The sequence below is a fragment of the Schistocerca gregaria genome, chromosome 6 (genome assembly GCF_023897955.1).
Source record: "Schistocerca gregaria isolate iqSchGreg1 chromosome 6, iqSchGreg1.2, whole genome shotgun sequence".
NCBI classification, from domain to species: Eukaryota; Metazoa; Arthropoda; class Insecta; order Orthoptera; family Acrididae; genus Schistocerca; species Schistocerca gregaria.
The window spans coordinates 481,556,434-481,572,665 of record NC_064925.1 but is presented as its reverse complement, the minus strand read 5'-3'; the positions used below and the strand labels follow the sequence as shown (position 1 = coordinate 481,572,665).

Genomic DNA, 16,232 nt, shown 5'->3' with positions numbered 1-16,232 from the left:
AGGATAAATCATTATGCTTCCAAGGCCACACGTAACTGAATGTCTTACGAATGTGTCACTTGTTAGAGAAAGTGGTACTTAGAGTAAGTATTCCCACAACAGAGTGCTACCCTCGAACACCTTCCTAGTAGCCACACCTGCTCTCTTAGCCTGGTCACGTAAAGTAGGTGTAGTTGGGATAAATTATTATGCTTCCAAGCCCACAGGTAACTGAATGTCTTACGAATGTGTCAGTTGTTGGAGAAACTGGTAGTTATAGTAAGTGTTCCCACAACATGCGTGTGTGTGTGTGTGTGGAGCGCCAGGCACCTCACCTCGACGGCGACGCCGGGCAGCGGGAAGAGCTGCGCGGGCGGCGTGTCCCTGGGCACGAAGCGGTAGAACTCGCGGCCGTCCTTGTACCACTTGACCGAGTACAGCGACTCGCCCTCCAGGTCGAAGCGGCACTCCAGCCGCGCCGTCTGCCCGCGGACCGCGTGCACCGGCACCCGGACCTCCAGCAGCCGCAGCCCATCTGCAACCGGGAGCACCGCCAGCTCTCACCAACACTCTTACGGATGTGCTTCCCCAGGTCTATTGTATGCACAGTCGGCTAGTCTGCCCCTGAATAAGACTCTATAAATTTAAAAATTTACAGCCTGACAAAAGAAGTGAAGCACCCAGAAGACATGGCCAGATGTCAATATACGAGGTTGGTTTCAAACAGCTGGTACTACCACTACTACTACGTGATCAGACCCAGTGGACTGCACCCATCTACAAGTCTCTTTCTCCACTCTATTCTGTCCATTGGTGTATTCCGCCATCCAAAGATGGTTCAAATGGCTCTGAGCACTATGGGACTTAACTGCTGAGGTCATCAGTCCCCTATAACTGACAACTACTTAAACCTAACCAACCCAAGGAGATCACACACAACCATGCCCGAGGCAGGACTGGAACCTGCGACCATAGCGGCCGCGTGGCTCCAGACTGTAGCACCTAGAACCGCACGGCCACTCCGGCCACCATCCGTTCATATCTATTGACACTTGGTTTAAATCTTCATGGAGTCCATCCCTCCAGCGCTTCTTGGGTCTCCCTGGCGGTCTCCTGTAGGTGCGAAATCCAGGAGCTTCCGAGTCCATTTGTGATCCTCCATCCCGGCCACATGGCCGACCCACTGCATTCGTTTGGCTTTGACAGTTCCTGCTATGTTGGGCTGCTGGTATAGTTCCTCAAGCTCTCGGTTGTATCTGATCCTCCATTCCCCTGTATCTGCATCCAGAACTGGACCGAAGATCTTCCGAAGCACTTTTCTCTCAAAAACAAGGAGCTTATGGAAGTCCTGTTTCCGGATACGCCCTGTCTCACAGCATATAGAACAACAGGGGTTTTGTACAGTCGAATATTGAACTGTCTGGAGAGATATCTGGACCGAAGCAGTTGTGCTAGGCTGTGGTAAGATCGGTTCGCTGCTTGTATTCTGGCATTGATCTCTGTATCACATGACGAGTCCTCAGCGAAAAGTGCCCCTAGGTATTTGAATTCTTGCACTCTCTTGTAGGACTGGTCCCCAACCTGCAGTGACTGTAGATGATCAGCAGTCTGACAATTGCCACGCGTGATAACGAGGTACTCAGTCTTGGCTTCGTTTATGTTTAGCCCAAATTTGCTTGCAGCCTCCATTAGTGCTTTGGTCGTTTGCTCCAACTCCTCTTCCGACCTAGAGAGTAAACAGATGTCGTCTGCATAGGCTAAGTATGCCAGTCTCTTTCTTTCGATTTCAGTTCCTTCGTTCTCTTGGAAGGTCTGGAGTACGATCTTCTCGAGGAAAAAGTTGAACAGGACAGGGGACAGCCCGTCTCCTTGCCTCAGTCCTGTCACAATTTCAAACTCCTCAGTTACGCGGTTTCCCATCTTCACCTTTGTACGTGTTTCGTTTACTTTATCAGATTGATGAATTTCTCTGCTATGCCAAACTCCGTTAAACAGTTGAGCAGACTCTTGCGATGTAAAAAACAAAACAAAAAAATGTTTCTTGCGTAAACAACTCACCTCACTTCTCGACACGGCAGTCAAAACAACGTGTAAAGGCTGGTGAAAGTGCACTCAATAGGGCAAAGACCATTTTGTCAGCTAGTAAGGTGATTGCCACTTTTTTGGGGATTTTTAAGGAATTATCTTAAAAGATTGCTTGGAGAAGGGCAGAACAATGGCTGGGCCCTATTATGCGTCATTGCTGCCAACTTGAGGTGGCTGAAAACAGACTAAGTTTGGTACACAAAAAAGTGCTCTTTCACCAGAATACCATCCCACACATCAGCAATTTCGGCAAAAGTTGGCTTTGAACGACTTTCTTCCATCCTGTTCACCAGACGTAGCCCCTGGTGAGTTCTTCCTGTTCCCTAATTTGAAACTTTTGTTTTTTCGGAAGAAATATTCCTGAAATGAGGAAGTGATGGTTGCAGTCAACGACTGTTTCGCAGAGTCTGACTGAACCTGTTGGATGGGATGTAAACCTGGGGGATCGCCGGACCACGCGTGTTTTCCTCACAGGAGACTATGTCGACTAGTGATGTGAGTTTTTTACTCAAGAAACAATTTTGTAATGACTGAAAAACATCACATACCCTCCCAACCTCTACCATTCCGTATCCTTCTTCCCTTATGGGAGGTTCACTTTTATTTTCAGGCTGTGTACAGCCTCAGATCAAGTTCTTGACGCTCGACGTCGTTGGGTAATTGTTGCAGTTTGCAAGTGGCAGTTGCGTGTTCAGTTTATTCTTTTATGTAACAGATAATATATTCCCTGTACTGATGAATGAATCTTGATCTAAATGTGGAAAAATGTAACTTAATGACGATGAGTACGAAAAACAATTTTGCGATATACGAATGAATTAGGGTAAGGACGGCTATAGTGGTCAAGAGGGGAGAGAGATCATTTCGTTTTATTCTCTTGGAAAAATGCTGCTGCCTAGTGGTGAAGACTTAAAACTATTAAAAGAGATTTCTTCGGTTTCGTGGCGATAGTTGCGCAGACTCCTCTGCTGTGAAGTACCGGGTGATAAATAAGTCGGTATAAGTCTAAAAACTTAATAAACCAAGGAATAATATAGATAGAGAGGTAAAAATTGACACACATGCTTGGAATGACATGGGGTTTTATTAGAACCAAAAAAACCAAAGTATTGTTAGACGCGTGAAAGATCTCTTGCGCTCCTCGTCGTTTGGTGATGATCGTGTACTCAGCCACGTGTATCGTCATGCTTGGCCTCCCAGGTCCCCAGACCTCAGTCCGTGCGATTATTGGCTTTGGGGTCACCTGAAGTGGCAAGTGTATCGTGATCGACCGACATCTCAAGGGATGCTGAAAGACAACATCCGACGCCAGTGCCGCACCATAACTTCGGATATGCTTTACAGTGCTGTTCACAACATCATTTCTCGACTATAGCTATTGTTGAGGAATTATAGTGGACATATTGAGCATTTCCTGTAAAGAACATCATCTCTGCTTTGTCTTACTTTGTTATGCTAATTATTGATATTCTGATCAGATGAAGCGCCATCTGTCGGACATTTTTTGAACGTTTGTATTTTTTTGGTTCTAATAAACCCTCAACTCATTCCAAGCATGTGCGTCAATTTTTAACTCTGTATCTACATTATTCCGTGGTTTATTCAGTTTTAAAATTTATGCTGACTTTTTGATCACCCGGTATTTTGTGCTTCCTTTAAGTTAATGGAAGGCATGTGACAAATTAATCTGCATGAATTAAAAAAATATGAACTGCGACAGTCAATTGTTACATTATATTTTAGCCTTAAAAACCACGTATTTATTAATTAGTTATGGTACGCAAAGCCAGTATGTAGCGTAAAGGGATCCAGTTTGGCATAGTGGTAAGTCTTGTGATGGAGTAAACTGACCACGTGGCCATTTCGCCCAAATATATCTTTTGTAATGTATTTACCTTGTTTCAAGACGGCGGAATTGATAATAACATAAGAGTATTTTATAAAATAAGTATACTATGGCGTTAGCGTATTAACAACTTGGTAAAAAGCCTTGTTCTCTAATTGAAGTTGTGGGTCAAAAAATGGCTCTGAGCACTATGGGACTCAACTACTGTGGACATTAGTCCCTAGAACATAGAACTACTTAAACCTAACTAACATAAGGACATCACACACATCCATGCCCGAGGCAGGATTCGAACCTGCGGCCGTAGCAGTCGCACGGTTCCGGACTGCGCGCCTAGAACCGCGAGACCACCGCGGCCGGCGAAGTTATGGTATAACGGAATTATTGTTAGGACTAGATCAGTGTTCCACACCCCTTGTGAACACAAGTCGAAAGGTTTATACAATTCAAATGTGCTCACTTGAACAGAAACTATGCATGCGAGGTGAGGTGTTCGCAGTTGGATGGAACAGGTGTTCAGTAGCGGCGGTAGCGGCAAGTACTATCACCTGAAGATGTCGAACAGCCGTTCGCGATTATATATTGTGGAACCTGCACAATTTTATGTGTGTGCAAAACTGAGTAGTTTACCATGAAAGTTATTTCTCAAATTAAGGCCTATGTTTAGTACCTGAATGAATTACAACGTCTTTGCCAGTGCCTCTTATTTGCGCCTTACATCGTCCATCACACATTATCTTGCCTCCAGGATAGCATAACTCTTTCACTTCGTTCACTACTTGCTCCCCCATTGTTATGCCAAATTTGGCGCTACTCTCTTTTCTACTACCTCTCATTATTTTTGTCTATTTCTGATTTACCCTCAGTCCTTGTTTTGTGTTTATTACTTTGTGCTTTCTGTTGAACATGTTCTGTAATTTTCCATCATTTCGCCGGCCGCGGGGTTGTCTCGCGGTTCTAGGCGCGCAGTCCGGAGCCGTGGGACTGCTACGGTCGCAGGTTTGAATCCTGCCTCGGGCATGAATGTGTGTGATGTCCTTAGGTTAGTTAGGTTTAAGTAGTTCTAAGTTCTAGGGGACTAATGACCACAGCAGTTGAGTCCCATAGTGCTCAGAGCCTTTTTTTTCCCTTCATTTCCACTGAAAATAGCAATATTATCGTCTAATCTTATCGTTCATACCTTCTCATTTTGAATTTTAATCACACTTCCTGAAATTTCTTTTACTTACGCCACACCTTCTTTCACATACTAGTCGAACAGTAGGGGAGAAAGTATATAGTTGCCTTACACCCTTTTCAATCCGTGCGCTTCTCTCTTGGTCTTTTATTCACATTGTTCCATCTTGTTCCTTAGAAGCATAAAATGGTAAACAATAACTAATAATTAATTATGCGAAGGCGCAAAATTTTGTTGAATGATTGTTCAAGAAGGTTTGATAGTTGACAAGAACATTGATATGGACCGCAAACAATTGAGGTATGTCGGATTATTTTTTTTTTTTTTGAAAAGCATCCAGCTTCTGAAAAGTATATAGTGTAGAGCATGAGACGAAGTTGGAAGGCCTTAGAACGGCTAAGTGTGACATGGTGAAGCAAGTTCGTAAGAAATTGATTTAAGAAACGGATATACAGTCCGATTACCAACAAATCATGCAGTATATCTTAGAAGTATTGGACGTTTAGCTAAAAATAATTAGGAATGAAAGTACAATGTGTAGAGATGGATATAATAAGAAGAAGCTGCAGATTACCATGGTTAAAGCAGGTGGGTGCCAAGTGCAAGTAAAAGAAGCAATTAATGTGACAGAACGTATAATGAAGAGCACAGAAAGAAATAGGATTTAGTTTTATCGATATAGCGGAAGGTAGGAGGTGGGAAGACGGCGTGCAAAAAAATACAAAAGTCGGTTCTTCTGAAAGCGAAGAAGAGAAATGACGATGTACATAATAGAGGCACTTGCATACTGGATACAGGAAACGGGAAATGTCGTAAAGAGCCAAAGAACCTGAAAAACATAATTAAATTTATTCATGAATGAACTTTCAATATGCCCTTTACTACTTCTTTCACTCGTAATTTGCGAAAGAACCTCACTGAGAACGGGAGAACGAGCAGTGTTTGTTCCAGACACAGTGTGGATTTTATCGTCGTCCATGTGTGTGTGTGTGTGTGTGTGTGTGTGTGTGTGTGTATGTGTAAAATATGTCTCGTCAGAAGTCGTGTCTGTTATATACACGATGTCCTGCAGACAGCAGATGCAGCCAAACAGGTAGATGCCGCCTTCCCTAGACGCCGCCTTCTCAGATCTCCGAACGGCATTCGACACTTCACCACACCCTTGACCGATAACAGCATCACACGAGTATCTTCGCAGACATGCAGTTGCCTCGACGAATTTCTAACTAATAAATACAGCCCGTTATACTGGAAGGCGAATGTTTAACACAGGTGAAAGCTGCGCCCGGCGAACCTGAAACATACGCACTGAGCCGAACTGCACTACAGCACAAGGGCGCAGCTCGACGCAGCTCTAGTACACGGTATTAGGCCTGCAGCGGCGCGACAGTATGTAGCAAATTTTGTATTTAAGTTGTTCGGCTACCTCCGAGCAAAATGGACGGAAGTGACATGAATGCGTTAATAATTTTCTTTGTTATATGAGGAGGAAGACTATAAATTTATACATGTGAACGTTTCTGACCTCGTATGGAAAGGCGACGCGGGGATTTTTTCATGGTCAGATATAGCAACAAAACTGAAAACAAATATCTCTTACACAGGGCCCAAGAGAATCACCAGGCACGGAAGTTCGACCGAGCGAGGTGGCGCAGTGATTAGAGCACTGGAGTCGCATTCGGCAGGACGGTGGTTCAAACCCAATTCCGGTCATCCTAGTTTAGGTTTTCCGTGATTTTCCTAAATTGCTTCAGGCAAATTTGGGGATGATTCCTTTGAAAGGGCGCTGCCGATTTCCTTCCCCATCCTTATCTCTGCTCCGTCTCTAATGACATACACTCCTGGAAATTGAAATAAGAACACCGTGAATTCATTGTCCCAGGAAGGGGAAACTTTATTGACACATTCCTGGGGTCAGATACATCACATGATCACACTCATACAACCACAGGCACATAGACACAGGCAACAGAGCATGCACAATGTCGGCACTAGTACAGTGTATATCCACCTTTCGCAGCAATGCAGGCTGCTATTCTCCCATGGAGACGATCGTAGAGATGCTGGATGTAGTCCTGTGGAACGGCTTGCCATGCCATTTCCACCTGGCGCCTCAGTTGGACCAGCGTTCGTGCTGGACGTGCAGACCGCGTGAGACGACGCTTCATCCAGTCCCAAACATGCTCAATGGGGGACAGATCCGGAGATCTTGCTGGCCAGGGTTGTTGACTTACACCTTCTAGAGCACGTTGGGTGGCACGGGATACATGCGGACGTGCATTGTCCTGTTGGAACAGCAAGTTCCCTTGCCGGTCTAGGAATGGTAGAACGATGGGTTCGATGACGGTTTGGATGTACCGTGCACTATTCAGTGTCCCCTCGACGATCACCAGAGGTGTACGGCCAGTGTAGGAGATCGCTCCCCACACCATGATGCCGGGTGTTGGCCCTGTGTGCCTCGGTCGTATGCAGTCCTGATTGTGGCGCTCACCTGCACGGCGCCAAACACGCATACGACCATCATTGGCACCAAGGCAGAAGCGACTCTCACCGCTGAAGACGACACGTCTCCATTCGCCCCTCCATTCACGCCTGTCGCGACATCACTGGAGGCGGGCTGCACGCGTTGGGGCGTGAGCGGAAGACGGCCTAACGGTGTGTGGGACCGTAGCCCAGCTTCATGGAGACGGTTGCGAATGGTCCTCGCCGATACCCCAGGAGCAACAGTGTCCCTAATTTGCTGGGAAGTGGCGGTGCGGTCCCATACGGCACTGCTTAGGATCCTACGGTCTTGGCGTGCATCCGTGCGTCGCTGCGGTCCGGTCCCAGGTCGACGGGCACGTGCACCTTCCGCCGACCACTGGCGACAACATCGATGTACTGTGGAGACCTCACGCCCCACGTGTTGAGCAATTCGGCGGTACGTCCACCCAGCCTCCCGCATGCCCACTATACGCCCTCGCTCAAAGTCCGTCAACTGCACATACGGTTCACGTCCACGCTGTCGCGGCATGCTACCAGTGTTAAAGACTGCGATGGAGCTCCGTATACCACGGCAAACTGGCTGACACTGACGGCAGCGGTGCACAAATGCTGCGCAGCTAGCGCCATTCGACGGCCAACACCGCGGTTCCTGGTGTGTCCGCTGTGCCGTGCGTGTGATCATTGCTTGTACAGCCCTCTCGCAGTGTCCGGAGCAAGTATTGTGGGTCGGATACACCGGTGTCAATGTGTTCTTTTTTCCATTTCCAGGAGTGTAGTTGTCGACGGTACGTTAAACACTAATCACCTCGTCCGCAAATGTTCGACTGCCTCACGTCAATGTTGAAGACAAAGCTCTTCTATTAAATACCTCTTTGGTAAGATCTTATCCTGATACTCAGATGACCAATCAAAAACGTATATTGTTACAGACATAGCAGAACCTGAAGAGTTTCACAAAACACTTTTGGAGTAATCTGCCAAATATTTAGGATTTACTATCGCACGATCTGTCACACTCCAGAACATGTGGAGAAAGTGATGCTTCCGAATTTAGCCTTGCATAATTTTCTCATACATGATACAGTGTTGTTTGAAAATGAAGGGACTGTAGAGATACAATTATGAGACCTTCCTCATACAGGAGACGATTTCCTAATTGTTGCCATCCACGTACAGGGTAGATTCAAAGATTATTTCAATAACTTATAAGATAGTTTGGTCTGGCAAAACAATATGCTAAATATGGGATGTTGTTGAAGAGAATATAAGTAATAAAAAATATAATAAGCACGCAATCTTAAAAAATAATGTCCGAACGGTCCATTTCACAAAATAAAAAAGTGATTTACACATATTGGTATGTTATGTTTACTCCCATTTTCTTGGTAGTTTCTTTCCACAAGTTGCTTCTTCTGGTACTATTCATATAATGTTTATTTTGAAGGTGATATAACTCTGAATATCCCCTTAGTCATACAGTTAACTTTTCCTTGTCTAACACCATATTGGTAACCAAAATTTCGTTCTGCACATCTGGAAAGCTACGATATGAATGACAAGCAGAGCTGTGGCGCTTTATATACCTCACAAGGGACAATGGAACTACGTAACGCTGCATGGCGTGTCGTAGTTGGTCAGGAGCCCTATTCTGTTATCTTTCGGCCTTTCTGCCGATCACTTCGACAGACGAGAGCACCCAGCGGCTTGGTTACCGAAGGAGAGATTCCACGTTATTCTGTAATCATTTTGGAAGCGATGCCGCATGATTCTAGCGAAACGATTCACTGTTAATGGTTCTCCTCGAACCAGCCAATCAAAAACAAGTGGCCACAGATTTTTGCCTGTGCACTGCAGTGCACACAGCAGAACCTGAAGTGGCTATTAGCCGACACAGGCATGCTATTCTCGTCATAAATACCATATTATGTCATTTTCGGACTGACATGTCGTGTTGGATTTTGAGTTTTGGAAAATGAGTTAAGAACGGTGTGTAGGGCCACATTGTACAGATGAATTTAAAAGACACCCAAATAAACTGTTTTAGAGTGTCAAAGAATAAGGTGCATGGAATATGGTTGCAACTCGCTCCAAGAAATCCATATGATGAAATAGCCTACTTCCCTATATTATACATCAACGATTTGGGCCTTAAGGATACATGGTAGTTTTCCGGCTCAATATTATGTAAAAATCAACACATATTTCTTTCATGCACTGTTTATAATGTATATTTTTAAGAGATTCTTTGTTGATATCAGATAATGCACCACACTTTCTAAGCAAATTAGAAGTATTTTGAATATTTTTGAACCTCTTTGAGGTTATTAAAAAATTACAAAGAAATTGATGCACTTTTTTCCAAAATGCTTCCACAAATTGAGGTACCATTTAATCCAATTTTATACATTTGAAGGAGACCAAATTTTTCCCTGATATGTATGACATGAAGGCTGAGGTACTAGTCCTATTTAATTCCTCCTATTATGTATATTACAAAGATTAAAAATATAGCATCTTACATTTTAATTTTTATAATTTTTTTCCTAATGAAAATGTTATTGTTTTTATAATTTAGCCAATTCTGCAATGAAGCTTAAGTATACTCCATAAGTTTGGCCTATTGCAAGCTACAGAAAAAAATTAGAGCAATGCGTCAAAAACTTTAGGAAATATTTGTACCTGAATTCGGAAAAATACAACCTGTGGGAAATTGCGAATGAAGATATGAGTTCAATTAAACTGTGCCTCAGAACATTCCTGAAGCATAGTCTTCATCCTACAGCATTTCTTCAAGCTTCCTCTTCGCATTCCTTTCAGCGCTTCTTGCTTCATTGGTAACTTGACGAGCGAATCTTTCAGCTTCATGCACTCATTGTCGGCCACATGCAAACAATTGATCTTCCATATTAGAGCCATATTTTACGCATAAATTTCTCGGGACTTCCAACCTTCCTATCACTCCATCATTTAAACATATCACTGTATATAGTACACCAACTTTAAACGTATTTAGTCTTACAAAAACATTTTTGGGTAATCTTTCCTACATGCAATGGCTGAAACTTTCATTTGTATTCTGGGTGCACCCATGAAGACATTTACTAAGCAAAACAGGGTCACTCAGGTCTCTAAAACTTGGTTTTATTTCATTCATAACAGGCTCAGGAATAGAATGCTTAGGATGGTATATTTGACCACTTTCTTTTGCTTTTTGGTAACCACATCAAGAATCGTCTCCTTCAGGGCAAAGTCCGTGAAGAGGGTGGTCATCTGCGGACAACTGATGAAAGTAGGTGGCCCACACAACTTTTCTCATTGCTGTAACATCATTCAGAAGTACAGTTCGTCTAATGGCCGGTCCATAATAACTCTGAAGAAGGTCTATTTCCGTTTATATCTATCTACCTCAGTCAGACAGATATTTTCCATAAGATAGCAACTTTCCTTTCATTTTTCTTCGTAGCTTCCTCAATCTAGCATGCATCCTCTTTTGCACAGGTTCACAACACTCCAGATTTGTTACCAAGGTATCACCATAAACATTAAACTCATTAATTTTATAGAAAGCTTTAGAGTCACCACCGCCTAGATACTTTGTACGTTTAACGTTATAAACGGTTACCGACCTCTGAAATATTTTTAGAGCTCCATCACACTCCATACCTCCACTTTAACGATCATATTTCTTAGAACACTGATATTGAATTTTCCTTTACTGTTACCATGGCAGGTGTGGCAGTACTTAGATAAGCACTCAACATCAACAACTTTTCCATTCTCCTGAGAAGTAGCACTTACAAGATCATTCAAGGAACGGTGTCTTCGACGTTGCCATGTCCCATTAAGTGCAACACCAATGTTCCTGCTTCCAGTAATTTTTACAGTTTCTTCTACTGGAAGTTTCTTAGATGCTTTAGACACAACCATCAAGGCACCTAAAAGTATATTTATGTACCTGGTGAACATATTGGAAAGAGGAGAAAGGTCCAACAATCCACAGAACGTTTGAGCAGCCTTTTATCCTTTTCCTGTTGCATGCATTACAAAAACTAACTTCAAATTCACATCATATGGATTATGCACAATGTTCGACGTCAGTGTTGAGGTAGATTTATTGCAGGATCTACACAGAACATCTAATTTTGAAGCCAAACCCTTCCTGCTACTTTGTTGTTCAGTTATCTCCAGACAGTCTACACCATCACATTGTTTACATTTCGCCACTTCCTTTATCAAAGAAGATAAGATGCCCACGTCAACCTCAACAAATCCACAACAAACAGCATCATTGTTCACAAAAAATATGAATGACCAGGAGGGGTGCCATGTGGGAGTTTCATCTCTAAAGAACTGATACATAGGTTAATTTCAACAGTGTGGCTTGCTTTGTTTTTGTGGACTGGTTACCATGGAATTTCCTTCTACTGAATTTCTTGATGCGTGACATAGTTCGTATTTATTGCACACTAAAGGATATGTGCAACCACAAATATATGTAGCACTTCGGCATCAATCAGTAACACGTGAACAAACTGCTTCAGCGAACAAAAGTAAATACTAGCAAAGATAGTCATTTACAGACACTAGAAACCTGCCCTGTTACCAACGTATACAATGTATCATATATATAATCGCTGGAAACGGAAAGTTCAGAATCCTTTTCGAAATAATACTGGTTTCTGTAACAGAAATAAAGGGGGCGTGGCGGTATACATGACTGTAACTTTAAAATTTTGTATATATAGGAAATTTTTCATTTGAAACCCTATATGTATATATCAATGTAATCAGGAAAGACTAAAGAATTTAATAAGGTCATAAAACATTTCGATTTTTCCACCATTTATAAGTACCCTGTCTTCTTAAAACAAAATTTTAAAAACGCCTTTTCGAGAATATGTGGCGAATACAGCTACTGATGATCTTCGATGTTTATAGCATGTACTTGATGAATCAAAATGTTCCGTACGTGATGGTATAGTCTAAAATATTATGGGAGTGGAGGGGAGGGGGGGAGCAACTTCCATCTCTGTTTACTGTTCTTAAAAATTCGATCACAGGTAAATGGTTGTGGCACGCAAGAGCATAAAAATGATGCCTCTAGTCTCATTTGCTGTAATTTAAGTTTAGCCCTTAGATTCCTGTCTAATCACACTCTTGGAACTCGCTACGCATTCGGAAAAAGAATGGTGAGTTATTTGTGACAGCAAACAAAAAAATGGCATTGTCGGTTGGTTTGCGCACAGCAGGTTCATCTGTAGTAATTTTATCTTTCGTTTTTTAGAAGTCATAAAATCGAAGATATTCATTACTGAGAAAACGCTCTCTTACTAATAACAACGAATATTGCACGAAAATACCTAACTTTCACGAATAACATAGTCTCACAATGTGTTACAAACACGAATAAGGAAAAAAGTCTTATATCCAGCAGGATGCGAACCTCCAACAATCGGCATTAGTCTCTTCCCTTAACCAACTGGCCAGACGGCCAACGCACACAGTGCGCTCTATTTCTGCTAAGTTTAATAGACAGGGACGCAGGCTGACTTCGTTGAAGAATGACGTGGGTGTGAGCTGCAAATGCATGAATTTTGGAAGATTTCCACTTTCAGACTCCACAAAACTGCTTTACATTGTTACTTAAAAGTTGTAAAGGTGTTTCCATAGTTAATAACTAAACCATTCACAGGAAAAAATACGCAAAGTCATTAGCAATTTCAGCTAACATTCATGTGATATACGTAAGCTCAGCTGACATCTTGAAATTTAATGATTTTTAAACTCTTAATCACATAAAAACAACAGGTATTTTGTGAGAATATTCACAGTATCAACAATACAAACTGTTTCTAACAAAGGAAAACAGCCTATTATGAGCTCACTTTCTACTTGATACGTTCTGGTGATTCTTCAGTAAAACATAATCACAAAATCCGAAACTAAAACCATTCACTGTTTGTAAAATAATGAATGATAGCTGTAAAGAATCACGTTGACCCGAACGAGTGGTCACACCGAAATCTAACAACCTCTCAGTACAGTTGTCAAAAAATTGGCCGACAGAGCGATCGGTAACAGGCCCCAGACATTAACAAAATAGCAACTACGACCAAAGAACTGAAAATGACGTCACTACCGAGGCTATCTACTGTACCGATCGGTATAAACGATACAAAATAGGGCGCCAGCTCGTCAGCTTTGTCACGCAATGCTGCTCCTCGCAATTCCGCTACGCATAGTATGTTCTGTCTCATACGATTTCATGTAAACAAATTTGGTCACGTAATGTAGTATCACTCAACTATAGTGCAGTTTCGCTCAGCGTGGTCTTACCTTAAGCTAGAGCGACAGCACCCCTAATATTCTCAACAAACATAAATGATTTACCATACAGGATCAGCCATAGAGTGAGATTGTTTACTGACAATACAGTGGCCTACAGAAAACTGTAATCGCTGGGCATTTCAACAGAAATACAGGAAAGCTTGGACAAAGTTCCACTTAGCGCTTGGAGAAATGAAGTGAAAATCCTTGGAAGCAAGTAAACGTTTGCCTCGCGAAACTCTGTTGGGTAAATTCCGAGTACCTAGAAGACCGTGCGACAATTCTCTTGCCACCATTGTTTACCTCGCGAAAGGATCATCAAAAAATGGTGAGAGAGATTAGCGTTCGTACAGAGCGTCAGTGCCCAAATTTAATAGGATAGAAAATCATTGATTTTCTTTTTTTTCTTAGTCATCAGTCTTCTGACTGGTTTGATGAGGACCGCCTCGAATTCCTCTCCTGTGCCAATCTCTTCATCTCAAAGTAGCACTTGCAACCTACGTCCTATTTGCTGGAAGTATTCCAGCCTCTGTGGTCCTCTACAGTTTTTGCCCTCTTTGCTCTCTACAGTTCCCTTTAGTACCTTGAAGTCATTACCTGATGCCTTAACAGATGCACTATCGGCCTATACCCTCCCCTTGTCAGTGTTCTCCACATATTCCTATCCTGCCCGATACTTCGCAGAAGCTCCTCATTCGATGCCTCATCAGTCCTCCTAATTTTCAACATTTCTCTTCAGCACAACATCTCAAATGCTCCATTCTCTTCTGTTCCACTTTTCCCATAGTTCCATGTTTCACAGCCAAAAAATGCCGTACTTTCTCAGAAATTTCTCCCTCAAATTAAGGCCTATGTTTGATTAAGGCCAGGAATGCCTTTTTTGCCAGTGTTAGTGTGCTTTTGTTGTCCACCTTGCTGCGTCCGTCATTGGTTATTTTGCTACCTAGGTAGTACAATTCCTTAAGTTCGTCTACCTCGTGACCATCAATCTTGATGTTAAGTTGCTCACTGTTCTGATTTCTACTAGTTCTCATTACTTTCGTCTTTCTTCGATTTACTCTCAATTCATATTCTTTATTCATTAGACTGTTCATTCCATTCAGCACATTGTGTAATTTTGCTTCACTTTATTCAGGATATCTATGTGATCAGCGAATTGTATAAAATGTCGTGTGACGAGGGCCTCCCGGCGGGTATACTGCTCGCCTGATGCAAGTCTTTCGATTTGACGCCACTTCGGCGACTTGCGCGTCGATGGGGATGACATGATGATGATTAGGGCAACACAACACCCAGTCGCTGAGTGGAGAAAATCTCCGACCCAGCCGGGAATCGAACCCGGGCCCTTAGGATTGACAGTCTGTCGCGCTGACCACTTTTTTTAAATCTCATTTTGTTCGATTTCGTTCATTGTATCTGGTCGGGGCGGACGTCGGAAGACAGCCATTTCAGTTCGTCGTTGTTCTATCAACTCAGTTTTTTATTACAGAGGGCAGTTAACCCTGTGGCAGAAAACGCTGAGTTACCGTGGCGGCGCCCACTCAGCTACCGGGGGCGGACAGCGAATAGTATCATTGATATCCTTTCACGTTAAAGTATAACTCCTGAATCTTTCTTTCATTTCCATCATTGCTTCTTCGACGTGGAAGTTGAACAAACCCTTTTAATCCGAGCACTTTGTTCTTGGTCGTCCACTCTTATCGTTCCCTCTTGGCTTTTGTACATATTGTATATTACCCATTTCACCCTATAGTTTACCCCTATTTTTATTAGAATTTCGAACATCTTCCGTTTGTTGCCAATTTTCCGAATGATGTTAGAACTTCTGATGGAATGTTATCTATCCGTTCTGCCTTATTTTATTTTAAGATCTCCAAAGCTCTCCTAAATTCTGATTCCAGCACTGGATCCCCCTTCTCTTTTCTTCTTCTAATAATGGTATGAAATACCCTCCTCGCCCTCATCACATACTGTAAGGTGGTTTGTAGAGTACAATAGAAGGCCTCTCGTCCATTGTCGGCTGGTCCGCCGCTCCGGTTGATCCGATCGTGCTCGATCAGACTTGCCCCGACTCGTGGCGCTGACTCACTACCTGTCCCGCCATACGTTTTTACTGTATTGTTGTTTACAGGTATTAGTTGTTATCGCTTGTTCCTTTTAGTGCTCCACCATCTCTCACATCGTTTCTGTCGTCGTCTGTACTGCAGTGTGAAGTTTTTAGTGCTTACTGATCGAAGGTTTTACGACTTTCTTCTTTTGTGTTCATTACGGTACTGAGTATTTGTTTTACATCATGTGTACTGTACAGTTGTGTTCCTGTGTGTGCGTGGTTTT

General features: G+C 42.8%; 1 protein-coding gene across 2 annotated transcripts in view; it reads right to left on the bottom strand.

Annotated features, from left to right (window-relative positions):
- Positions 1 to 16,232, bottom strand: part of LOC126278662 (uncharacterized) — a 252,376-nt gene that overhangs the window by 69,151 nt on the left and 166,993 nt on the right. For both annotated transcript variants that reach the window (XM_049978896.1, XM_049978895.1), the window contains exon 3: positions 315 to 514. In XM_049978896.1, the coding sequence (XP_049834853.1) occupies positions 315 to 514 (200 nt within the window). The remainder of the gene's footprint in view (positions 1 to 314; positions 515 to 16,232) is intronic.